Source organism: Neopelma chrysocephalum, unplaced genomic scaffold (assembly GCF_003984885.1).
Source record: "Neopelma chrysocephalum unplaced genomic scaffold, ASM398488v2 Primary Assembly neopelma1_22b, whole genome shotgun sequence".
Taxonomy (NCBI): Eukaryota; Metazoa; Chordata; class Aves; order Passeriformes; family Pipridae; genus Neopelma; species Neopelma chrysocephalum.
The window spans coordinates 27938174-27965065 of record NW_020897690.1 but is presented as its reverse complement, the minus strand read 5'-3'; the positions used below and the strand labels follow the sequence as shown (position 1 = coordinate 27965065).

The following is a 26892-nucleotide window of genomic DNA, read 5'->3' as shown; positions in this document are numbered from 1 at the left end:
CATTCATGCCCTCTGATCCTTCTTTTGAGTCTCACTGTTCAAAAGCAGTGAAGATCCCAGGTAAGTAGCTTCATTCAGAGTAGAAGTCACGAGCTCTTTCCTTCCCCAGTTTTGCCATCACCTCTTTCATGTAACACCTGTGATATCTTGAAAATTTTTAAAGCCTTTTAGTTACTCCTGTGAAAGCTGAAGTACCTGTCCTCCCAATAAGGTACTTTTGGTTGCAAAACATGAGACAGAAAAGTGACCAAGACGCATTTCTGTGGCTCATCAATGGAAAGTAAGCATCAAGATGTTCCAGGCAGCACCAAAGCCTGTTTAGTAAAAGAAAAGCTTAGGATCTTATGCATCAGATACAAGGAAAATTATCTCCATGTGTATCTGATATCCTCTCTCAAGGCTGAGTTGCAAGAAAAAGAGGCACAACTACAGAGACAAGTAGCCTGAAGGAAGGTTCTTTTCCAGTTGAAGACCAACTTTCTCAATGGATAGGGAGGAGGGAGGCGATAAACTGTGCAAAGAAAAAGTAGCAACAGTAGCATGTACTTCCTCTTGACAGTAGATGCTTATACAGTATTACCTTAATGGAAGAGAATGTGTTTAGCTTTGAACAGTTCAGCACATTTCTGGCAAACATTTATAAGTTAGTCTGCAAGAGAAGATATTTAGTCAGAGAAACAGTTACTATTCCAAGTACAAAATAAGGAGGAAACATCAGTCAGTGGCTATGTGAAAAAACGAATAATATTTAGGATTCCTTTTATGAACATTTACTTGGAAATATCAGAATGAACTGTATTTAACTCATACTGACATATTACTTCAATAGGCATCTTTGTTGCACAAAATATACCATTATAGATCAATGTGAAGTGAAATTTATTTTAATTAAAATTTTCTTTGTTTTTACTATAAATTCCATCTCATGAATGTCACTCACTAATTCTCATTCACTATATCCCTTTCATTCTCAGTGACTCAATCCTTAAGCTAGGGAATAACAACAGTCAGGAGCTCACAGATCAAGGATGCCTGCTAATAGAACAGTAATTCTTTGGACTTCATACAAGACAGATTTGAAGTTTGTTAATGTGGAAGTTTTCCAAAGTTTAAAGTACTTTCAAGCATAGGACCCATCATGATGCCAGCTACATTTCTTTGTTCTTGAGTAGGACACCACTTTGAAGTGATCAAGCAAAGATGTAAGATGAAAACATCACAAAGGGACAGGCAGGGACAGTCTACTTTCCTACTGTTTTTTACAGAAGGAAGTAGAATCAAATTTGCTTGCTTTTTGCAAGACCTATTCTCTTACAAGGACTAAAACAGAATCTAGATGTTGTTTGAATCATTACATGATTTTAGAAGAGCAGCAGGACTGAAAGAACCCTGAGGCTCCTCTGAAGTCATTATTCTAATGACTGCTGTGACAGTGACTCAACAGGTGGCAGTTGCCGTCTGCCCACAATGGAGCCAACATCATTCTAGGAGAGTAGAACATGAAAACATTTTGATAAAAATTGCACGAGTCCTTTTGTTCCAGTCCTTCATAAGAAATGCTAATTCTTCACATTTAACAAAGAAACTTTTGCTAAGTGTACAGGTAGAGGAGAGGCTGTATAACAGACATACCTGTTTATTAGCTGTTCCCAAAGGTAGACTAGAGCAGTTTCCATCTACTTTGTTGATGTAGATACAACCTGGATTTCCCATGAATGGCTAGAGAATCATCAGGTAAGGGCCATTTGGCTTTGACAACCAAGAGAATCAACACAGTCAGTCAAGGAGTTAGGCTAGAATCATAGGATCATTGAATGGCATGGGTTGGAAGATACCTTAAAGAAAGACCCTAGATATCTAGTTCCAACCACCCCTGCTATGGGCAGGACTCATTCTACCAGTACACCTATTACTACAGGTTGCTAAAAGCTCCATCCCACCTGATTTCAAACACTTCAGGTATGGGGAGTCCACAACCTCCCCAAACAACCTGTTCTAGTGCCTCATCATCCTTATAGCAAAGAACTTTTTCCTAATATCTAATCTAAACCTACTTTCTTTCAGCTTAAAACCATCTCCCTTGTCCTATCACTACATGTCCTTGTAACAAGTCCCTCTCCAGCCATCTTGTAAGCCCCTTTGGGTACTCTAAAGTGCTATAAGGTCTCCCTGAAGCCTTCCCTTCTCCAGGATGAACAACATCAACTCTCAGTCTGTCTTGATAGGAAAGGTGTTCCAATCCTCTGACCAACTTAGTGCCCCTCCTCTGGACTTGTTCCAGCAGGTCAATATCTCTCTTGTGTTGGGGGCTGCAGAGCTGGAGACAATATTCCAGCTGGGGTCTTACCAGAGCAGAGTGGAGGGGCAGAATCACCCCCCTCTACCTGCTGACCACACTGCTTTTGATGCAGCCAGGATAGAGTTGACTTTCTGGGCTGCAAGCGTACATTGCTGGGTCCTGTTTAACTTTTAGTCCACAAACACCTCAAGCTCTTTTCTTGGGCTCCTCTCAATCCATTCTCCACCTAGCCTGTATTTGCTCTTGGAATTGCCCCAACCCAGGTGCAGGACCTTGCACTAGGCCTTGTTGAATTTCATGAGGTTTGCATGGGCCCACCTTTCAAGCCTGCCAATGTCCCTCTGGATGGCATCCCTTCCCTCCAGCGTGTCAACTGTACCACACAATTCAGTGTTGTCAGCAAACTTGTGGAGGCTTCACTCAGTTCCACTGTTCATGCCGTAGAGAAAGACGTTAAAAACTGCTGGTCCCAATACTCGCCCCTGAGGAATGCTATTTGTCACTGGTCTTCACTTGGACATTGAGCTGGACATTGAGCTGGACATTGGGACATTGACCACAACTCTTATTAGTAGTAGGCTAGTTCTCCAAGAAATGTTAGATTAGAGGACCTAACAGTTCTCCCTCAACTCTTTTGGAGGTCATCAAAACAACTTGATTCTTTCTGTCCTGTGTTTGTTCCTGAATCCAAGGCTCCTGCAGTGAGATGCTGGAGTCAGACTGGGCTTTCAGACTGTGTTACCCTAGTGTAACCTATATGCTAAAGAACTTCTGCCTGAGAAGACAGACATTAAGTACCATTTACCTCATCAGAAATCAGAAGCTTTTACATGCAAAGGCTTTACATTATTAAAGTTCTCTTACTTTAGGAATACCAGCCTGCCCCTAACTAATAGTGAGCACTGAAAGTGAAGAGTATATGCCATTGATCAAGGACATGAAAAGCAGGCAGAGCAATTTATGACCATCAATGCTGAAGTATTACAGGAAATAAAACCTCACAGTTAATATTAGGAAGATCTCAGTGACAAGGGCACGATGCACACATTTAGCAAACAATAGCTCAATTTTCCTTTTTATCAGGAATTTAATGGTAGATGACATCAAGTGTCTTAACTATCAAATACATGAAAAAGGCTTTTCTAAAACAACCTAATGTTAATTCCACTTATAGAATAGAATAATAGAATACTTCAGGATGGAAGGGACTTTTAAAGGTCTTCTAGTTCAACCACCCTGGAAAGACCAGGGCACCTTCAACTAGATCAGGTTGCTCAGAGCCCCAGTCTGACCTTGAATGTTTCCAGGTATGGGGCATCTAAGTAGTGCTTACACAGTGTCAAGGCCTTTTTTACCCCTCACACCATCACAGATCTAGAACGTTACAGATGTCTGAAAGAAGAAAGTCTGTCAGTAAAGGCATGAGATAAACTACCACAACAATTTAATACTCCAGGAAAAAAAAACACATAAGGATTTTATAATTTTTGTGATTAATTCCTGAGTCTCGTGTCTCAGTATGCAGTTAAAGACTAGTAGGAATGAAATGTGCTGTACATATATATTATTGATTACTTAATTTCATAGGAGGTAATGTCCACACCTTTTAAATGTCTGGAAGTAGCAGTTTTCACTTTGCAAGGTGAGACAACGTTTAGCAGCTGTTTTATTTTCCAGTAAAAAAGCCTTCTAAAATATGAAAATGGCTCAACCTGCAAAAGGGTCAAAATGGTTATAACCTTCATTTAACCCATAGAAAAGGGAATATCTTGTCTGTGGTAAGGAGCCGATTCAGATGCTTTTGCCTTTGCTGTTGCTGTTGCGATTGCCCAAGATGCATACTTTCTTGATTCTCCTCAGACTGTCAGGCAACTTACTCTCAATCTCCAGCACTCTGAAACTCATCAATTTCATATTATCTGGCAAACACTGTGTAAGAGTGTTTCCTTCTAGCATCCCACTACCCCACTGTTAGGAAAATGTCCAAATCTAGTAAAAGTATATTCATAGATAAGTGTCATCAAAGCACATCTTTCTCACAGGCTCAGTTTTGCACAGGAGTCTCTTACCTTGGGCAAACTGCAGTGCAGAGAATAGCTATATGCATTGCATACAGAGTTGCTGACCTTGATCTTAGCTCTGTTTTCCTGCTGCAAGTGTTCTGGAGCTGTCTTTGGTTCCATACTCCTGAATTGCTGACCTGTGCATTTGCTCTTCATCTCTGCTGCATTGTTTCTCATGGTTGTGTCCACTTGCTGTGTTTGACTCTAGACACACAGGAAGCAACCTCCAGGATAGAGAACTTTATCCCAGGCCATGGCAGTCTGTGTGAAGATCAAAGAGATTCAGATAGACCAGAATTAATGAGGATTCCTGCCTTGTGTGTGATGCCATCATGTCAGAGAGACTGAGCATCTCTGTCTGTGTACTCTCTGGTCAGTTCATGCTGCTGCCTCACTGGGAGAAATTGTAATGTCTCTTCCTATTTCCTGGTTTGCTCTTTACACAGAGCTTGTGAAAGTGTGAGGCTGAAAAGTCTGAGATGCTAATCCACTGCAGAGTTTGCTTGAAGAAGACCAACAGAGCCATCAATTATCTGGGGAAATGAAAGATGGAGGACAACAGTCATGCTTGCTCCCATATCATGGTGATAGACGTCTCATTTCTTTAGGAGGCCACACACTTTTGAGAACTTCTCCAGCTCCCCTCCAGAGCAAATTGTTTCTGTCTTCCCTCTATGGATGGATATGGCTTAAAGTGTTAATTCACCTCCTTTTGCATGATAGCTTAGTACACGGTGCAGGATAAGTGGGTCTGTCACTGTCTTTTCCTTCCATGACTGGAGAATCTTGACCAACATCCTTTGCTGTCCTGAAATCTTCCTTAATTTGTTAAGTGATTAAAGCTTCTAAACCATAGCTGAGATTATTTTTCTGCCCTATCGAATATCCACTTAACTTGTGTGTGTGACTGCATGCAATTCCTGCTTCTGGGAAAAGAATAGAAAATTGTTTTGTCCTTAAATTGCTTCTCAGGCTTATGTTTTGCAACTGGAAGATCAATTTTCCAAATGTGCCAAATACAAACAATACATTATTTTCCTTGTGAGTTACATTCTACATTCTTATTTTCAGGGGGAAAAAATGTTTTTCCTCTCTGTAGCTATCATTGTTTGAAAAGAATATATACAACTTGACTTTTACCAGCAGACAGATCATATCTAATGTTATTCCAGCCTTAGGAAATACATAATTCTGAAAATCAAAATTGTATCATCAAAACATAGCCACAGCATTAGTCCTGCTGGCCATAGGGAGAACTCTCAGAGAATAAACGTATTTGAGATCATGTCAAAGGTACTTAGTAGTCACTCTCTCATAAACAACTTACTAAATCCTGTGTTTTCACTGCTAAATCACAAATACACAAAGAATCAGAGGCATAAAAAATTTGCAGTAACGTGACAAATGATGGAATAACATTTCCTTCTTCTGTTTTTCCTTTACTCAGTAGAACATTCACTGTGATTGTGAAGGTTCAATGAAGAGTTGGTTGATAAAGATTGATGTATGTTTAAAAAAAGTCTTAGTAAAAGATGAACTGCTCTGCACTATATCATTACAGATTGTACAGTTACAGGTATGCACTAATCTACATGTAAGGGATTCCATTGTACAGATTCCAGCTATAGAATTTAGCTACAAGTTCTTCTAAGACCAGAGACCAATAAGCTGTTTATAATTTTTTATAATGCTTTCTACAGGCAAATCCCTAAAGACAATGATGACATACTTATTCATACCTGCCCTATGTTTCCAAGTTCAATCTCATATTTACTTGTCTTAAGTGATTCCTAATATGCCATGTTGCAAAGTGTTATCAATAAAATCACTTTCTTTTTATACCTAGGTAAGAAACTGAACACAGGATGGTCATATTCATAAGTGTTGTGGTTTAATCCTTGCAACAAAAGTGGGTAGAGCCCTTCCCAAATCTTCATTCGCGAAGCCTAGCCATGATGATGTGGTTTAACCCCAGCTGGTAACTAGGTCAGTACCATGCTGCCACGTGCCCATGGTAGGATGGGGAGAAGAATCTGCAAAAAAAATTAAAACTCCTGAGTTGAGATAGGAATAGGCTAATAATTAAAATAAGGTAATATATAATGATAGCAATAATAATAATGATGATCACAACAACAAGAAGAATAATAAAGGAGAGGAAGAGAGAGAGATAAAACCCAATAGAAACCAATTATACACAATCCAATTGCTCACCACCTGATACCCAGCCTGTCCCTCAGCATCAATCAGACTCCCTTCTGAGTAATTCCCCCAGTTTATATACTGGGCATGACATTCTATGGTATGGAATAGCGCTTTGGCCAGTTCAGGTCAGCTGTCGTGGCCGTGTTCCCTCCTGGCTTCTTATGCAGCTCCTCATCGGCAGAACATGAGACAGTGAAAAGTCCTTGGCTTAGAGTAAGCACTACTTAGCATCAGTGTGTTATCAACATTATTCTTTACTGAATCCAAAACAGTTAGTAAGAAAATATTAGCTCTATCCCAGGCAAACCCAGGATAATATGAAAAAAATAAATTTCTTTTGGGATCAAATAAGTACTGGCCTGATCTGAAAACTCACCAAAGCTAAGAAATAGGCACAAATAGCGGAAAAAAGTTTTCAAACAAAAATAGTATAAATATTATCAGGTATAAATAAACTCTTTGGTGCAAAAAACCCCAAATGTTCTGGAAAGCTCCTTTTCATTCATGAAAAAAATCAAACAATTGTACATTGTAAACCAATTTGTAAGATCCAGAAGTATGTTATGCTTTTTACTAACAGGGAAGAAAGCTAAAGGTAGTAAATAAATTATATACAATAAATAATTTATCGCTAAAACCCTTTCATCAATTTTATTGATTACTCCTGTAGAACTGTGGACGTCACTAAAAGGAAGCTCTAGGAAGTGGACTTGGAAGCTGCTGTGACTTGCAGACTACTGTGATGGATATTTTAATTTTTTTCTTTCACATTATATAATGGGATATAAAATATGATGTAGTGGTTTGAACCAGGTTTTCCCCCTGAAACTAAGAAAGTAGTAACCCCCAGGGGGTGGTGACCCTTGGGGCTTGACCAATCAGTGCTCCTGCAAAATATAAACATATCTCTGGAGACCGGAAAAAGAAGCAGTAGTACTTGTTGTGAGAAGAAGAGGTGGCCATGTTGTGGTGAGCCACGAGGAGAAGGGGCTCCGGCCCCTTGGGGGCCTCTGCCCCCCCAGCCCCCGGTTGGGGGCTGCAGGGACTCAGAATTGAACTAAGTGCCTGTGTCTGAGATGCCGAAGGAGTTTTCTCCACTGCGAGTGGGTGACGGAGCAGCAGGGACAGCAGCGTCTGAAGAGCAGTGGCAAAGAGCCAACTGATAAGGACCAGAAGGAGGAACATAAGCCAGTATGCTGCATGGAAGACACAGAGATGTCTGAGGAGAAAGGAAAGCAGAAAGGCAGCACCTGAAAGAGGACTGAGCCAGCAGCAGGAACAGAGTTTCGAGGGGTAAGAACTGGATAAACCAAAACCCCCAAACTCGCTAGAGACCCCTCTGAGAAAGAGGAGGGGGTGGTGGACTGAGAGGAGTCCTAAAGTGCAGTATGCACTGCTGAGAGGAGCTAGGAAGCTCATGGCCTCCTGAGAGATAAGCCAGGACGGCCGAAGGAATGTGTGTGTGTGGGGGGTGACCTTGGCCCCCCCTGCTCCAGCTTCAGAGAAGCTGGCAGCCATCTTTGAGGCAGAGCATGGGAGTTCTGCACAGGGGCTTGATTTCCCCTGAGGATACCAGACCGTCATGAAGACCCCGGTGCTTCGTGATATGACCATGGTGTAGCGGCCGTGTCTGGGGTTACGCAGCCCATGGAAAGACCCCTTGTTTGGAGACGGGGGCCGAGAGAGACTTGGAAACCTCCCTCGTGTGTGCTGGCAGAGAGCCAGCAACTGTTTCTGGTGGAAGAGAAGAAGAGAGCCTGCTGCCTAGAGAGGAAGACCTGCTGCTCACAGACTGGAAGGGGTCTTTTCTTCTTCTTCTCTCCTGGACTTTTATTTGGAGGGAGAAGAGATTTGGCCCATTGTAAATATTATTGTCATGGTAGAGATAGATATAGAGTTAAGATTGTTTGTAATGTATTATAGTATTTATTCACGTGTATAGTCTTTGTAATATATTCCTTCCCCCCATATTGAGTCTCGTGTTTTTGTCTGGAAAACCCATCTCACATGGGGTTGAGATGTGGGTGGGGGGCTAGGAATCAGAATTGGATTTTGGGCCTGCTGAAACCATGACATATGACAAGGACTGCTTCTAGAAGAAAAATACAGAAGAAATTAAGTACAGTAAATCACCAACCCACAATTATTAAGTTTTATACAGTATTTTAGCATCCTGGTTGACAATATTTTACTTGTTCTTAGCTACTGTTAATAAATTTATTTTTTTAATCAAAAATGTATTTTTCTTCCTAAATATGTAAGCTGGAATCTTACATTGATCTTATTTCAATTAATATATTCAGTTTTTCAGACGAAATTACTTGTATTCATACATTTCCTTAATCTTAAAAAATTTAAAAGACTACACTTTGAAACAAACTCACTAAACACATTAAAACATAAGCAATGTTGAACAACTCTGCATGAAAAATTTTTACAGACTAGTAAAATTACTGATAAAAAAGTTGTTATTGCCAGTGAATCAAAGGGGAGTTATAAAATTAGACATAAAAAATTAGACAATAAAACACAAAAGGGAGAAATAGAAATTGGAGAGAGTATTTTTGGGAGAGAGCAGGGAGGAAGGATGTAAGACACAAAAGAAGGGGATAATATAGCACATTTATATCTGGAATTTTGTCCTGAAAATACCTTTAAGTAAGCAGACTCTCTTTGGTTTCAAGTCACTTTTCAAAAGCTTATTGGCCTGTGTCAGCATTTACCAGGGTTTCCTCAAAAACCTGAAAAATCACAGGCAGCAGCAAAAATAAACATATTAGTGGGAATTCATCCCCAATAGCATTCAGTGCTTTAAAAGTACTTCTTCTCCATGGGGCCAGTCCTAGGCATTTTGTTCACTGAATGGTCCTTCTTTTCAGCTGTTGAATCTAATTACGAGGACATTTTGGCAACAGGCTTAAGCAGCATGACTGTATTACTAGCTCTTTAATAGGATGTCTAGTTTGATGATCTTAGTGTTACTTACTCTGCGTTGTGCACAAGGTTATGACAATGTAGGATCCATAATACTGACATTAGAGGTGGCTAAAGCAGAATATTTAATACTACAGCATTCTGGGATTAGAGGTGTCTCATGCCTTATGTATTTTTAAGGCTGAATATTGGACTGTTGTCTAGAGTCAGAAAACATCAAATTAATTAAAAGCTTAGAAGCAAAAAGGAGACAAGTAAGGCAAAGGAAGTAGATTCAAAAAATAAGGATGAGCAGGTGGGAGGGGAAGGAAGAGAAGTGGTGTTACTAGGATTGCTTGCCTCCTTGAAATCTGAGAAACAGAGAAAAAGGGAACTACTTCTATCCTTCTTCACTGTCTAATGATACATGGAGTGACTTGTTAGAAAAGGAGAAGCATTTGTAACCTCATCAAAGGCAGAAATTTTAATTCACAGGTTTTACTCTGTCTAATTTCCTATGAAAACCAGTGTACTATATATTTCATAAACATATTTCTATTATTGCAATTTATAAAAAAGGAAGCCAAAATTAGTGAACTATTTGTATCTGATATAATATTGACCTGCTTTGAAACTTTTGGACTATCTGGGAAATGGAAGTCACTAATGCATCACCTTTTTGACTTTCACTTCTCAGGAACTTCAGTGAGCTAGCTTTGAGCAGTTCCACACTCACTTGAAATAAAATAGCATGGAAACAAAATCCATCCATGTTCTGATTTCAGTGACAGGCATTCACAAAATGCTGCACTTAAAAAAAAGGAACAAATTCAGAGTTTGAGGAAGGACTGAGTTTATCACATCAGTATTGCCTTTGGAGAAGAATTAGCACTATGTCCTGACTGAGGAGGACCAGCCACGTTCCAGTTTAATGACTGGCCTAGAGCCAAGGTAGAGGGTAACTCAGAGAAGCTAGTCTTACAGAAAAAAGGAGGCATCTGAGTTCAGGCAATTGCAATATCAAAAATGATAGCAGAAACTCAGTGTTAATGGGAATTGGGTAGGTGGTGACCTGTACTACTTTAAGGCGATAAGTAAAGTTGAAGTAAGGAGAAGAAAGCCGTAAGGCAGGTTTTGATACATTTAAGTCAGGCATTTGAGTTAGCCTGGCTGTTAGTGTTCAGAGCTGAGCAAAATCAAGTAGTGGAGAAGGATCACCTGGTGCAGGGCAGAGTGTTCCAGAAGGCTTTTGTACACCTTGGAATCTTATTAAAGTCATGTTTATGGCAATTATAAGAATGGCTGGAAGAGATGCTGGGTAGCAAACAGAGCACAAAAGACATAACCATTAGAAAAGAATGTAGTACAGTGATATTCAGCATAGTATCTCAGCTCCATATTAATAACTTTGCTGGGAGATATTTCTTGACTAGCTGACACAGCACATTGAATAAATCTGAAATTTAGTATCCCTTAGGGCAGGTGACAGAGGGTCATATGTTAGATGTGTTTTGGGAGATCTAGCCCTAAATTTGCACATAATGCACCTCATTCTGTAAAGTAGTGAAAGGTGAACATAAACATAATATTTGTTTTGTCAAGGGCCTTAAGTAAAAATATATGATAACAATTCTGCTAAAGGCATGCAATCCCATAAGAAAGCTCCCTAGCAGACAATGCAGTCCTTTGTGGTAGGAGATGTGTAAAACCATCAGGACATTTAGGGAAACCAATGAAAATATTTAACTTGCATTTAGAAAGGGAAGGCTGGAATGATTTGTCTCTCTCCAGTGAGTTGTCTGCTTCCTTGAGAGGGCTGTATCCCTATTTGAAATTATGTATGCTCAAAGTAAATTGCAATTAAACTGTAAAAAAGTACCCAGCCACAACACAGAACTAGACAAAAATTCAGATCAGAGCCATTTCTGGAATATTTGGGGATATGGTGAGCAACAGCTTTCTTTTGCAGAAGAGAATTACTGAGAGAAGAGGAAGATGAGAGTCCCTGTAAGTCTGCAGGGAGATGAGCACTAGTGAATGGATCCAGCACCTTCATGAGTTCTGCTTGTGACAGAGAAGCAGGACAGCTAGTGGCCCAGAGCCTCAAAGACAGGTAAGGAATTAATATGCTCTTGTGGTGGTATGATCCTCCGTTGGGGTCAGTGTAGACCTAGCCAGACCGCCTCTCTCCCAAGACAGGCCTGTGGCTGAACCTGATGACAGTGAGGGAGGAAGTCTGTACCAAGGCAGGAGCTGGGACTGGGTTTGTTGGGTCTCTGACTTGCCATCTACATTGCGGTGGGGGAGCTGCACCTCTGCTGTGGGCACAGAGGATTTCCTCCTGCAAGAGACACTGAAAACTAAAGGCAGAAAACTGGTGTCTTACATCCTCCCTCCTGATGGAGGATGGGATATGGAAACGGTTAGTGGCACTCATGGGGACAACAGGGGCCATCAAGCAGGACAGGAGGGGCCCTTCCAGGTGCTGTCCAGTGGATCCATAAGGAGACAGGACCCATATCCTGGGTGTCCTAGAAAAAGAATCATAGAACTGTTTAGGTTGGAAAAGACCTCTAAGGTCATCGAGTCCAACTGTTAACCCAGCATGGTCATGTTCACCACTAAGCCATGTCCCTAAATGCCACATCCATCCATCTTTTAAATACCTCCAGGGAAGGGACTCTTCCCCTAAAGACTGACTGTTGGATAATTCTTTTCTTCTTCCACAATAGCAGCAGGAAGAAATATTTATGCAGTTGACTCTTCAACTCCCATAGTCCAGCTCTACCTGAGACTAGGGTGATTGACTCACAGCACCAGAGGAAGGGAAGGGACAGAGCTGCCAAAGACAGAAGCCTCAAGGATAGGAAGAAATGGTAACAAAGGACATGATAACCTCAGTCACCTGACTCACCCCCCCATCCATTTTTCTTGAAAAAGCTAATTTTGTTCCGCAGTGACAAGCTGGAAAACTGCAGTGTGGCTGGGGTGCAGAGCTGGTGATGCACAGAGAAGACAGAGACTGCTCAGTATATTTGGTTTAAGGCTCTATTTCATACCATATGGAAAGGTGTGATAATTTTACTGTTTATGCTCAGGTTGATGGTCCATCTTGGAAGGTGAGCCACAACTATGACAGAACTATCTCTGCATATCTCTACTGCTGAGATCCATCTGCAAATATCTGCAAATGCCCTCCCAAGTGGGCATCCTCACTCCTAAGTGGTGCCAAAAGGAGCAGCAGAGCTGGCAAGGACACCTAGCTACAAGAGACAATATGAAGCTGCTGTCTTATATGGTGCTGCTATGTTAATATCCTCAAGTGAATTTATTTCTAATGGGCCTTCATGTCTCATCGTTACAGCACTGATTAGAGGAGTTACGCATCATGATTTCATTGTGTTGTTCTGCATAACAGATATTGAAATAAGCTGAGAGGACATTGAGGCAGACATAGGGAATGGAGGATTTTGTATGTGTGGTTAATAAATAAGCCATACATAGAAGCAAGAAATAGAGATACCTGTTTCTGGTTTGGCTTGATTACTTTTTGCCAAAGTAAAAAACAAACTTGCAAATGTCATTAATGTAGAAATTAATGTCTCTATAATTAGGTGAGACTGGCATTTTCTGGAGTGTATTATACAGTTTGTGTTAGTCATACATTTCAGAAAATAACAATTTGACATTCATAAACAAAACTGTGCTTGAAAGGAACTTAAATAACTTGGATAGCAAATACTCGATTCATGATGTTAGTTTAATTCTGCAGAGCCATAGTGAACATGTGTGTGTAAGCCAGCACAGGCAGGGCACAGGAACAACCATAAAACCACAGACAAAATGCAAAGAGTAAATTTATTTTTGTTACCTCACCAACCAAGGAATCCCCAAAGCAGCACCCAGGCAGAGATGCAAACATTTGGTCCATGCTAAAGGTTCCCCCAGTTGGATCCCTCAGCCCTGGCTGCTGGGCAGCGTTTTGATCTCCCTTGCCCAGGCTTTCCTCAGGGCTCTCGCCCACCCGCCCGTGGCTGAGGGGCTCAGCTGTGCCCTATATGTTTGGGCTTTTTTGTTTTCTACAATCTTATGCAAAGCCCAGCAAGAAGCATCTCTAACTTTAAACATACCCCAATCTTTACACAATCAGCACATGATCTGACTGTGCTTCATTTCTATATGCAACGTATGGCTGTTCATAATTTATGAAGTATTAAGGAAACTGGGTCCAAGGCTAGGCACGTCTTTGTGACAGATGTATCACAAAAACACAAAGAAAGTGGGTCCATGGTCACGGAATTTATTCTACTGGAAGAAATATTTCAGAATAATTATATATTTACAATCTATAATACAGTCATTTATATCAACAGCAGAAGGAATAAAAAACTGTAAAAGTGCACAAAGTCACTGTAGAGCAAAAGTAATGTTAGCAAATGAACCTAACTATTTCAGAAGAAATTACAAGCAAAAAGTATTCATAAAAAATAACAATATTCTAGGTGGTATTTTTTTCTCTCCCATTTCATTTTCATTCCCAAATAAATCCTGTGGGGTTTTTATCTCTGAAAGTGGCAGTTTTCTCTATAACTATATTGATTTCTAAATTAAACATTTCTAAAATTGTTATTTTCCAAATAGTAATACGGAAATGAGCAAAAAACTGGTACAGAAGATTTTGCTGCTGACTTCAATGAAGCTAAATCTTCGTTTCTGAAGAAACTATCAATTCAATTCCTTACAGGATTCCAAAGATAAAAGCATGCACATGTAAACACACTTTTTATCCTCAAAATTATGTAAAAGTGAAAATATCAAGCCAATGCCTGTACATTAAGGACATTATATGAGTCACCAATTAAATACTAAGGCAAAATAAGACAATATTAATGAAAGAAAGTATAAATATAAATGATATTCTGTGGATACGGCAGAAGCCATAAGCTACTCTATAGAAATGAGAGGTTCACCTCAAGTACAAAAATTACGAGAGATCACTATGTAAACCTACCATCTTAAGGGTATTATTCAGATAATTTTTTAAAAGATACAATGCAACTCAGGAAAAAATTATGTTACTCACCAAACTCAATTAAAAAAAATTTTAATTACATAAAAGATATCCATTTATTTTAAAAAATTATATATTTTAGGGTTTTTTTACAGACACAAAGAAATCAGACAAAAAGTGTAATTTTATAGACAAAAAGTCACTTCTCTTGCACCAATTTTAAGAAGAAAGACAGTAAAAATAATAATCACAGAACTAATCTAAACAAAGCCAAACAGGTAACAAACAGTTCAGATGTAGCTGACTTAGAGAAAGTAATGCAACTCAAAACTAGCTCTGGGTCAGCTTGGGTTCTAGTGCCATCTGGTGAAATAACAGTAGTTTTCCCCTTGCAACCATAGCTACTATGCAATTTAAATTAATCCACTGCATTAGACAGCAATACATGAAGCAAGGTCACAAGGAAGATGAAGTGCTTGAGTAGTCTAAGTGCACATTCAGAGAGCCATACACCGCACCAAGTAAATTGAGAACCTTCTCTTGAATCATGTCAACCTGCTCCGACGGGCAATAGTCATCCAAACTTGACCTGTAACAAGGAATTGAAAAAGGCATGAGAGAATACAGATATCACCACCATGATCACATTGTGTATTCTTGTAAGCCTCTGTGGCTAGGGTGAAGCTACTTTCAAACTTTGACAAGTTCTGCCTCCCAGTATCCCTTCAAAGTGTAGTGCTGTGGATCTCCTCACTACTTTTTAAGCTGAATAGAAAGTCTGCAGCAGATCAGGAATGTGATCTAATCTTCTTTCTAATTTTACTCTCTTCCTGAATCTGACACAGAACATGTTGGCAGACAAAGTTCAAGCAAACGATCTAATTAAAGGACACATGGAAAGTTAAAATTGAAAAATTCAAATGCTACTAGTAAAGTAGGTAGGAAAACTTGAAAAACATCTTCACAATCCCTGGGATATAACATTTTTTACGGTACCTATTAATGAACTGCAAACCAATACTAGAAGAGCTGACACTTGTTGAATTTTTATCTGTCAAGATCTAGAGAGATGATTCTGTTTTCTCTGCAACACTGGATGACAATCCTGCAGCTGGCACAGGGAATATAGCTTTCTTTTATTGCAGGGACTAGCCATACTATTTCTTATTGACAAAGCCAGTTTCATGTCAGCTTCTGCTATTGTTGCCTGCCCTTTAAGGGCACACTTAGTATTTCTGAATGATTAAATTGCAACAATTTGAAAACAGATACACTGTGGCCTCCAAATTAGGTTTGGAGATCCCTGGTTCTCCCAGGTCCCTGGCCTCAAGTTCCATCCTTTTCTCCTAAATAATAATCTTACAGTCCTGGAAACATAACTTTTACTCCATAACAAAGCTTTACTAGAGTTTTAAAGAATATAGATTGCTTTCAGCCTATTAGACAAAAACCAGTTCCAGCAGAAATCCTATCTATACTACAATACCCTAGAGCAAGAGAAGAAGGAAAGTGGGATGGTAGCCCAGGCAGGCTTGTCCTAGCTTTGTTCTAATTAGCACAAGTAATGGAAGTAGTGAAGATGCATGAACTCCAGTGACAGCTATCAATCCCAACATACACAAGGCCTCATCACAGATTTTATATAACCTATGCTGAAGCAGATTAAGTCATCATGTTTTCACGGCTTTTGAAATCTGTGCCAGCTACTTTAAAGCCCAGTAAAACTGGCCATCAGTGCAGAGTCTTCCCTTATCTGTGTAGATTCTGTCACTGCTTTATGATCAATATATATCCAAATGTCAATGTTTACTATACTATAAGGCTTCCACTTTAAGACAGGACTTAAGATGCACCAACCAGTGCTATACTGATAAAATCATTTATCTTCATGAGCACAGTCAGAGCTTTTTAAACTAAAAGCGTCTACATAGTCTTACCGCGCAACAGTCACAAGTGTGGGCTTGGGCATATCTTTAAGTAGAACTTTAATGGATTGTATGAGGCCTTCGATCTCGTCTTCAGTGCTAACATGGTGAGGAAGCTCCATATAATCACAGGTCAAACCAGCCTGATGGACCTACAGGTAAATTAAACAGAGATTTAATTTGTGTTGATGAATTATTGATACAGCTTACCTGTGTAGAAGGTCTCTAGCATGCCATCCCTAGCCCAGTAGGTAACTTACACCTCTTTAGACAGTAAGAGTTGTGGGTTTTTCTGTCCCAGCTTGTTCTTTAAACGAAACAAAAAAAAATCTGGAGTTGTATGGATTGTTTCATTATCTCCAATACACTGTACCTTTTCTATAAATTCAGAGTGTGCTGCAGTCTTTGAAGATGATAGCTCTGATGCTTTATAAGTAGGTATCTTATCTTAAATTCTATAAAGAACATCAACAGACCCTGGTGAAATGAAACCTCCCTTCACAGAATGCGGCTCAAGACATCACAGTCCTGAAAGATCACACTAATGTTGCCTAAATATAGACAAGCAGAGAAGAACTTTAGCAGCTTTAAAAAGAAAAGGTGGCCTAAGTAATGAGACATAAAAACCCAGGAAAAGTAACAAACTCTCACAAAGTCCTGAATCAAGAAGCAAATCTGAAAGGAAGTATGAACTTTCCCTGTCTGTTGAAGCTATGCTTTTGAAATTTGTCTACTTTCTGCTCTTTTACCTTGCCACCTACCATTTCATAGTCTGGGCTTTCCATCCTGGTTTTCAAACTGTGAACTAGTTGAACAAGTGGCTTCATTCTGGAGTTAAAACAAAACAAAACAAAACAAACAAAAAGAAAAAAAAGAAGAGAAAAAAAAAAGAGGAGAGTAGAAGTTATTATGGCCTAGGATTTGAAAATGAAATTTGCCCCTCTTTGTCATCTTGCACCTGAAAAAATGGAAATTATCAGTACTATTGTACTGTTTCACCAGGTCTTTCTTATAAAGCCCTTATACTCATACCTGCCTCTGGCAAGTCCTCTTTGTGTTTCTTTTAGGGCAGACCTGCAGAGGAACTGTCGTGGCTCAAGTCGTATGAACTTTTACAGGAAATATTTGTTGTCACTGTTACAGAAGTCTGACAGTAATTGCTGCATTTGCTGTGGAAAATAAATGATTTTCTCATCAAGTAAAAGCTCAGATTTTCAGTGTCTCTTTTCAGCTGAAAACATTTACTTCAAAAGCACAGTGGGCGATGGGGCTGGGGCAGTTCAGATGTTTTGCGGAGACTGTTGCTCAGATACAATTTTTCACTCATTTCCCTTTTTCCACAGAAAGCTGACCCTTCGGGAGCACCAAGGAATTGCTTCTCCATGTCCTCCTTGGTTTGTTGTTTTTTTGAGAACTCTGATACACACTGATGACTAAGTTTTTAGTCAACAAAATGTCTCCATACATAGGCAACAGAGTTTGCACAAAGCTGGAAAAGGCTGAGCTTCAAAGGCTTACAGTGGTGCTGAAGACAGCAGACTGACTTTCTTTTTATTTTGTCTGACTCTTTCTCCTCTAGAACTAAAGGAAAAACAGTATCCTTGCATAGATCCTATCCTTCTCTGTTATCAAAGTGCTGGGCTAATCAGTTCCAAAATTTCTGTTTGCATTTTAAGCCATTTAGAATTCTCGTACCCAGGATATGAAGCCCACTTCTGTAGGGTTTCTTCATCATCACTGTCACACAAATCTGCAAATGCTGCTTCCAGATCTTCCAGCTGGTGAACACGGTTTTCAACACAATCCAGCAAGCCTTCCTTTAGATAAGCATATATAACAGTATGTTAGTAAAAAAATGAAGTAAGAATATCATGGTTTACTTATGATTTAAACTCTGTAATGACTGATCTACTGGAAGTGAGGAATCTGAAACAACTGATTCATTACTATGGTACATCAATTCAAGAGGATCACAGTGAATGCCTGTAGAAGCTGTTATACCTTCAGAATAAATCATCTCACTTTGCTCTGTCTTTCCGACAACAATTTTAAAAAAGCCACCTTCTAAATATGTGCCTGTTTTTATTGCTGATTTACTAAGAGATATGAAAATCAGTTTGCCAATATTCCACATATCTCTATTTCTTTATATATATATTAATTAGGTTTCATTAATTTTGCTAATTATATGTGTTGAATCTCTCTAACTGTGTCCAGATGAGATTATGAAAGCTTCCATTTCCTATTAGCAGCACAGAGCACATAAAATGAAAAAATACATTACAGTGGCATAATACCATCCTTTCCACATCTAAATAGACAGGTAAAATACCAATTAGACATTCATCACAACTCTGGCTATCAAGTAAGAGCAACTAGAGCAAAGAAGGGGAGAGCCTGGAGGGGTTAAAAAAAAAAAGAAGAACCCTCACCAATCCAAAGCCCTGTGGAGCCACAAAAAGAACAACATTGCAGATGACTTACAATGTTTTCATTCCTTCCTTGTCAATTACCATTTGTTTACAGAAATTAATTTTCACACTCATGTTAAATATTTATGCAATTCACTCGTTTAATCAAAACATTTAATAGGAAAGAATTTCTAAGATGCTGCTGATTAGCATTCAGCATGCCACGTAGCTTAATTTGAGACCACTTCATTAAGCACCTTTGATAGGTTCCCTCCTGTTGGCGTAACTCATTTTTATTGGGTAAATAAAAAGAATCATTCCCTCATACATCCCACAAGGAAATATCATACCTCTGTTGCATTTTTGTGTGGCTTCTTGAAATTGTACAACTCTTGCAAGAGCCCATATTCTGTCTTAGATAAAGAAAGAGGAAAAAATTAGACTCTTCAAATGAGAAACCAAATCTTCAAAGCTTTCCTTCTTCAAAAAAATAATGTGATTACCAAGATCATTCCCCTACTCTAGTACTGCAGACAATAATGAGCAGTTATGCCTCTCATCAGGACAAGCTACCACTCTTTGGACAATCAACACCACCACGCCTTTTGAAAGGCAGTCTCTTGATACCACTGTGGTTTTCTAATAGCATGTTATGAAGGGTAAAAAATGACACAATCTGCCATTCTATGATTCCTCCTTGATGATTCTTGCTGTGGGTATTTGGAAGGTTACCCGTGGAAACCCAAGCATAGCTTTTATGTCCCAAGCAACAAGCACAAGTGAGCCATATACCTCTGAGCTTGAATGTACACTCCATACCGTTATCAAATGTAAGAATCTCCCCCTATTTGGTGGTTGTAAATTTTTGTCACGTACACTCCACTAGAATGTCTCTCTCTAAAATATGACCATGAATCACTAACCGTGATCAGCTAATCTGCTGACTGAGCTTAGGTGAAAGTTTCTCCATAGACATAAATACTAAGACTATGACTCTTGTGAATGGTATGAGGCCATTCAACTGTTATGCTTACCTCTGTGTACATTTCTTTGAATGGATTTTTAACTGAAAAAAAATCTAAGTCAATGTCCAAAACATATGCATCTCCTTTCTGCAGCACTTGGCAGATATCTTTAACAACTTCCCTTATTGGGCATTCACTGTTTTTGAGACAGCTTGAAGCTGAGCACTCTGGCGAGGTTCCTGCCCTATTCAGGGCACTTGTATTTTGTACTTTTTTCTTCACACTTGGGGTGCTGTTATCAAGGTCACCAAGACCCACTGATGAAGAGGCAGAAGTGGCGCTTGCTGTGTCATCTGTATTTAGCTTCAGTCTTTTAGCAGATGCTACTTCACCATTTTCTTCACGGCCATTTGATGATTCAATAGGGTTGATAAGAATGACGTGTAAATTTAACGACTTCTGGTTTTCTAGCTGATCAGCAGGAACATAAAGACCATCACTTAAAAAATAATGATCTGTGCCTGTAACCCTACAATTGACAGTAACTCACAGTTAATATACATCTTGGTAAAGAGCTTAGGAAACAGCATTTTATACTTTAAAGATCCAGAGAAGAATAAACAGACGTTTGATGGGTAATGAAAGCAATAAAACTGTGCAGACAAAATTTCAATCCTCAGGTTTTTAAATTAAAATTTTTTCCACTTCTTTATTGCGGAATAAATATATATAAATTCATCCTATACTTTTTATGATAGTCCTACAAGGTTTTAATGGATAAGAAAAAAGATTCTACATTATGTGCTACTATAATTAATTTGCCATTGAATTGCATTTTAAAGACAACATCCAGAATTGAACAAGATATTGTCAATATGGCATATAAGATTGCAAAGTTATAGATATTTTGTCTTTACTAATTTTCCAGGAAAATTATGTTAGTCGGGCTTGAGAAATGCCCTGAAATGCATAAATATTCATTTAGTAAAAGTAAAATATTATTAATTAATAGGTAGAATTTAACTTCTTTTACCACTGACATAGATTCCCTGCTCTAAGTGAGAAAGATGGTAACTAGAGGATAAATAGCTAGGTATCAATTGAATCCACTTATATAAAAAAACCAAAACAACAACTAATTCAACAAAAGCGACAGTACTAAAACCTCTGCTTATATAAAGAATGGAATTTTTAAGCCATATTTCAGTACATTAAGCCTTAAGCATCATAAACTCCGACTAAAAATAAGCTTAAGTGTGAATTTCAGAAGCAGGAGACATTTGAAGCTCAGTTCCTCAGTGTCTTGTGGATGGATTAGCCTGAGCTTGCCAAGATGAGAGGTTGGATCACAGCTTCATCTTGTTGACAGGGCATTCACAGGACCTCTTCTCAGAAATTCTGCAGGGTTCAACATGAGCTCATACTACAGCCTTTTCCTTACTGGACACTAACTAAGGTATCTATTGCCTATTCATCTGTTGTCAACAAAACTTTAAGCAAGTTTGTATTTCTGAGGACTCTTTCCCTTTTTTCCTTCATGGATTTGGTAAGCCTAGAATCTGAAGTGAAGGTACCTCACAGTGTTCAAAAAGAAGCCTGAAATGTTGTTTTCGTGACAGCTAAGGCCACCAGTGAGAGAGATATTCAGCCATTATGAAGTATTTCTATATATTGGTTAAATGATTAAATGTAATTGAAAGCACTAGCTGCTTTATTATTATCATCATCATCATTATCATAGTTATCATTTATTATTATTATTATTATTATTTAGGTTAACTGTAGGCTTCAGATTCAGAATTGTAGAGCTTTAGCATTTTATTTAAGGTGGTAAAACAAGGCATTTCTCTGGTGTCTTCTGTTAAACTTGCTTCAAAAGATTTACTTCAATATGCTGATAAGAGACATGATTTGTAAATGCCCATAAAGCTGTACAAAATCACAATGCAGCGAATTTAGTGAATGCAAAATTATCATGGACTGCATCCTGCAGAATGATGAGGGGCTCTGATCAGAACTTGAATCACAGAATGATTAACATTGGAAGAGACATCTGGAAGTCTCTAAGTCAATCATCTGATCAAAGTAGAACTAACTTCAAAGTAGATGAGGCTCCCCAGATCAATTATACTTTATGAAAGGATGGAGAATTCACCACCTGAGTACCTGTTTCAGTGTTTAAGTAGTAGACTAACTTAAAAAAACAAAAAACAAAACAAGCATAAAAACCACTCCCACACCAGAAAAACAGAATCATGGCTGACACCAAATAAAAATTTTACTAGGTAGACCAAAGGGTAAATAGATATAAGTTGAACTGCATTAGGCATTTCCTAAGGAAATTACAAATACAAATTTTCATCTTTATCCAAGAACACAAAAAAATGCCAGTGAAAAGCTATAGAGACATCTTTTATATTACTAGCATTATGACAGCAGACAATTTACCTGATTGTTGTTGTTGATACATCTTTCCCAACAAGAAAACTGTGTTTTCCTTCTGAGATCTGATGAGCCCAGGGTGGGTGAAGCCATACTACTTGAGAAATATGGCCAGCATAAACAGCAGGCATAATCCAGTTCTCAATACTTAATTCACTGTAATCAACAGAGAAAGACAGGAGGTAACAATATTACTTTAATTATAAATAAAACATGGTCAAGAACATCACAAACATCTTCCACATCTTTAAAACCTTCAAGCAAATAATCTAAAATTAGTAGTCTGTGTAAGGGTAACATCATCAAAGAAAGAAAAAGAGGGAAACCTATAATGTCTGTAGTAGATTTAAAAAAGTTCGGACATAGAGTGCAATCAGCTTCACTTTTAGCACGGTGCTTTGACGATAAACTACTTAGTGGTGGACATGGCAGTGTTAGGTTACTGGTTGGACTTGATAACCTTAGAGGCCTTTTCCAACCTTAACAATTCTGTGATTCTACATCCTTTTCTCTTGATACATCAGACAGAAGAAAGTGCAAGGACACAACACCGTTCTAAATAACTTCAAACTGACCTCATGAGAGTGTTTAAATGTAAACTGCTCTAGGTAGATTTTAAATATCATCTTAGTAATTAAAGTGAGTCACTCCACAACTGCAAGATTAGCATCTTTCCTCATTATCAAGACCCTATTTAATTACGTGTATGATGCCAACTGTATCCTGGGCCACATCAAAAGAAGCATGACAAGCAGGTCGAGGGACGTGATTATGCCCCTCCACTTCACTCTTGTGAGACCCCACCCAGAATACTGCATGCAGCTCTAGGGCCCTCGACATAAGAAGGGCATGGTCCTGTTGAACCAGGTCCAGAGGAGGCCAAGAAGATGATCAGAGGGCTAGAATACCTCTCCTGTGAGGACAAGCTGAGGGAATTGGGGTTGTTCAGCCTGGAGGCTGCAGGGACACCTACAGAACTATCCAGTACCTAAAAGGGAAGAAAGCTGGAGAGGGACTTTTTACAAGGACATGCAGTGATAAGACAAGGGGGAAGGCTTTAAACTGAAAGAGGGTGGGTTTAGATTAGATATTAGGAAGAAATTCTTCACTGTGAGGGTGGTGAAGCATTGGAACAGGTTCTCCAGAGAAGTTGTGAATGACCCATGCTTGGCAGTGTTCAAAGACAGGTTGTGTGGGGCTTTGAGCAACCTGGTCTAATGGAAGATGTCCCTGCCAATGGCAGGGGAGTTGGAACTAGATGATTTTTAAGGTCCATTCCAACCCAAATCATTCAAAGATTCTAAGACAGAGTCCACAAAACTTATTAGTCAAAAAAAGAGAATAAAATATTGACTATGGGTAGGATGATTCAAGTATTTACACAATTGCATTAGCTTGTAATTGCTGTAAATCACCATAATACTGAAACAATCAATATTTATTTTAAAACAAGTAGAGAAAGACAATAGCAGAGATCACCCTGTGGCTTATTCTCTACCTACCTCAGATGGTGGTAGAAAATATTGGTCTTTATGATTCTAATACGAAAATCTTGTTCAATTTCACATATTCACCATGCCAACAAATGATATGCTATTTCAATCTCAAAGTCAATTTTTCAGTGTGAAGAAAGAAAGACTGATTTAAAACTACGGCTCTTCAGACAAAGCATCAACTTAGAATGTTTTCCTGTTACCCAGAGGAACTACTGGGGCTAATATCATAATATACTACTGAACAACTAAACAAAGCAAATTCATACATCTTAAATTGCTTGATGTACCACATAAACATTTGGCCACATTCATAAAACACAAACGTAACTTTTTCCATTAAAAAAATAAAGTTTCAGCAAAAGTGAAAAGATGGAAGATACAACCTGAACCCAAATTATACCTCCTTTGTTCATGTTTCTTACTCAGTTGTACCAATATTCACTGTGAATCAAAGGCAGCAAGAAGCAGACTTAAAGTACCCTGAGGCAGTACCCAGGACTTACCTAAAAAGAGTTTCTTTGTCAAATACAGTATCTGCAGGCATATTCACAGGAATAAGAAGGTCTGGATGGGAATCAAGATGAACAAAACTGATGTTACTGGCAGGAAGATGCTTTGAACCAATGGCACGATAGATGAAAGGCAGCACCTAAAGCAATATGAATAAAAACATTTTAATGATAACCAGTAGGCTGAAAAATGCAACCACTTTAACAGCAAAAACACTAGTCCCCCTCTTATTCCTTTAGAATTTAGATTAGAGGGAGGAGGAGACAGAAAACAATACAAAGGGGAAATAACTCCAGAGGCAAGACAACTCATGAACTGTAATCATTATAAGCCCAAGCATTCCACATGAGAAACTGCTAAAGAATTACAGCCTTACTTTGTTTTTCCTTCTTTATAGGAAGTCTTGTTTGCAGTAGCTTCTCACTAATGATTCAACTCAATTCCTAGGGCTTTTTTTTCATTAACAACTAAACCCCAGGAACGCCTTTCCTCTTCTGCAGAACATTGCCCCTGTATTTCCTTCCCCATACATTCCTCACCATGCATGGGTGCTGTGGAGCACAAAAACATTTTGTTACTCAAGGTTTATAAGTTAATTGATATAGAATGAAAACTGATCCCACCACGATTTAGACTTTAGCTGATCATTAAACCTATTCTTCTTGAAAAATTAATTCCTAATGATTTAGTGGCTGCAATAAACACACAACCTTTCTCAACTCTCCAGCCTTATCCCCCGCTGAAGGTGCGAAAAACAGAAGATGAGGCAACTCACCGATTTATAGCATAGAAAACCACTCAACTGCAATAATACAGGGTGGTAAAAATGAGAAAACTGATGGCTGATTCATGATACCTCTTACACTGAACTGTCGTCTTTCTCACAGTTAGGGGACATCAATTGCCTTGGCTGCCAGAGCAAATCCAACAAGGATTGTGAATCACAGCCCTATCATACAGGGAATGTGAAGACTGTAAAGAAGCAACAAAAACTACATGTGACCTCTACATTACAACCGCACCTGAGCTACTTTTCTTGGCACAAAACTGATTAAGATGACAGATCTGGCATACTGCATGGGCATAACCATAAAACATAAGTATACTATTGCAACAGTAGATAAAACTAGGTTAAAAATAACAAGGGTTCCCTGATCCATGACTTTTACTTCTTTGGAAAAAAAGAAATAATCTGGCCTACCTGAAAAACCTACAGTCTTTGCAATTAAAATTGAAGCTTCACTCAGGTAAGTGTAACTGCAGGTTGCAAGAGACACGAGAGACTGAGGTCTCTAACCTTGCAAATAAGAACAAAATTTCCTTTATGCCAGCTGTTATTATTAATCAATGCATGACGCATTTACTGACAACTTGTCCTAGAGGAACATCACTGTCAGCAAAGGATTATTTAAATTTTCTGTGAAGTTCTTACACTTGGAATAAAAAGCCATTTGCATTTTGTGCAAGACAGACCAGTGCATCTACATGCACATCCTGAAAACGCAGTGTATACATTTAGTATGAAAAGACTTTAAGTTAATTGAAAACATAAGTACAGAGACTAAAATAAAGAAGAAGGATCATTAACTGGTATTATCTCAGTATTATTATCACAGTGACACTCTAAATCCTTGGTTACCATGTAAAATCAGCTATCACGGTATCATATATTTCAGCAAGTCTTAGCAAAAATTAACTGCATTAAACTATTTACTTACAATTTCATTATTTTCTGCAATGGACTTTACTACACTAAAACTTTCTGTTTGCATAGAATCTAGTAAATAATCTGTTACTTAGGATGAAGGGCTCAACTTATGCTACTATAAAAAAAAAAAACAAAACATGAGAAACCAGAAACAGCAGTTCAAAAGCAATTCCTTCTTCACCCCCTTTTTCAATGACTTAACCAAGAAAGCAAAGCTCCACATTTAACATTTCTCATCAACTGGCTGTCAATCCGCTTGTTGGAATGCGATTATACCTGCTGTCAGACACTAGGTTGGGTTGAGTTTCCAAGTACTGCTCTAATGGCCAGCAAATTATAACAGCAGCGTAATGTAAATATAATTTCTTTTTAACTATAGCAACTATGACCCAAAGAAGAAAAAAGACAGCAACAATTGCTTAAAAAGATGTCAAAATCCGATCATGGAAATAATTAACTTAATCGGTGAATGGGAAAGGAAAATCAGGTCTCCTGGGCCCTAAACTTCATTTATGTTTCAGCAGTAGAAGGGAAGGCAGTTTTAATGTTTGTGCATGGCTATAGAGGGGAGGGCTGCTCCCAGGGAAGCGCCTGGAGCGGGCAGAACCCGGATACATGGCGGGAAAGCGCATCCCCCCGGGAAGCCGTCAGCGCCAGCACAGGAGATTCACCAGCCAGACCGAGCCTCCGCGCCGCGGACAAACAAACAAACAAACGAAAGAAGCCACTCCCCATACACCACCGGAGGGACGGCCCATCCCACGGCAGCCCAGCGCCGGGCACTCACGTCCTGGTGGTCCTCCACCACCCACACCGGCAGCGCCGGGTACTCCCGCAGGCAGCCCCCGCGGGGCCGACCCCCACCGCCGGCCTCCTGCTTCCCACCGCTCATGCCGCCGCTCCTTCCCTCCCTCCCTCACGGTGGGCAGTGCTTCCGCCCGCAG

At 39.1% G+C, this 26892-nt stretch overlaps 1 protein-coding gene across 4 annotated transcripts; it reads right to left on the bottom strand.

The window, feature by feature from the left end:
- Positions 1-14635: 14635 nt before the first annotated feature.
- On the bottom strand, positions 14636-26877 carry CUNH5orf22 (chromosome unknown C5orf22 homolog). Of its 4 annotated transcripts, none has more exons than XM_027682099.1 (11): positions 26736-26839; positions 25959-26063; positions 25097-25212; positions 24234-24379; positions 22241-22390; positions 19862-20321; positions 19178-19240; positions 18112-18233; positions 17178-17244; positions 16429-16568; positions 14636-15080 (listed from the first exon to the last, which is right to left on the bottom strand). In XM_027682099.1, exons 4-11 carry the CDS (start codon positions 24272-24274, stop codon positions 14948-14950), a joined length of 1176 nt encoding a protein of 391 aa, XP_027537900.1. In that variant the 5' UTR covers positions 24275-24379; positions 25097-25212; positions 25959-26063; positions 26736-26839; the 3' UTR covers positions 14636-14947. The 4 variants fall into 4 exon arrangements, with proteins under 4 accessions (XP_027537900.1, XP_027537911.1, XP_027537891.1 ...); XM_027682110.1 differs by lacking the exon at positions 25959-26063 and adding an exon at positions 26225-26330 and having other exon boundaries at positions 26736-26833; XM_027682090.1 differs by lacking the exon at positions 25959-26063 and having other exon boundaries at positions 26736-26843.
- Between the last annotated feature and the right edge of the window lie 15 nt (positions 26878-26892).

Excerpts from the sequence above, each read along its gene's own strand:
- CUNH5orf22 (XM_027682081.1), bottom strand. The coding sequence starts at position 26,840 with ATGAGCGGTGGGAAGCAGGAGGCCGGCGGTGGGGGTCGGCCCCGCGGG. Across the intron at positions 18,234-19,177 it reads CACACAAAAATGCAACAGAG|GAAGGCTTGCTGGATTGTGT; the intron begins GTATGATATTTC and ends GCTTATCTAAAG. Across the intron at positions 17,245-18,111 it reads AAGTGGGCTTCATATCCTGG|AATGAAGCCACTTGTTCAAC; the intron begins GTACGAGAATTC and ends TTTTAACTCCAG.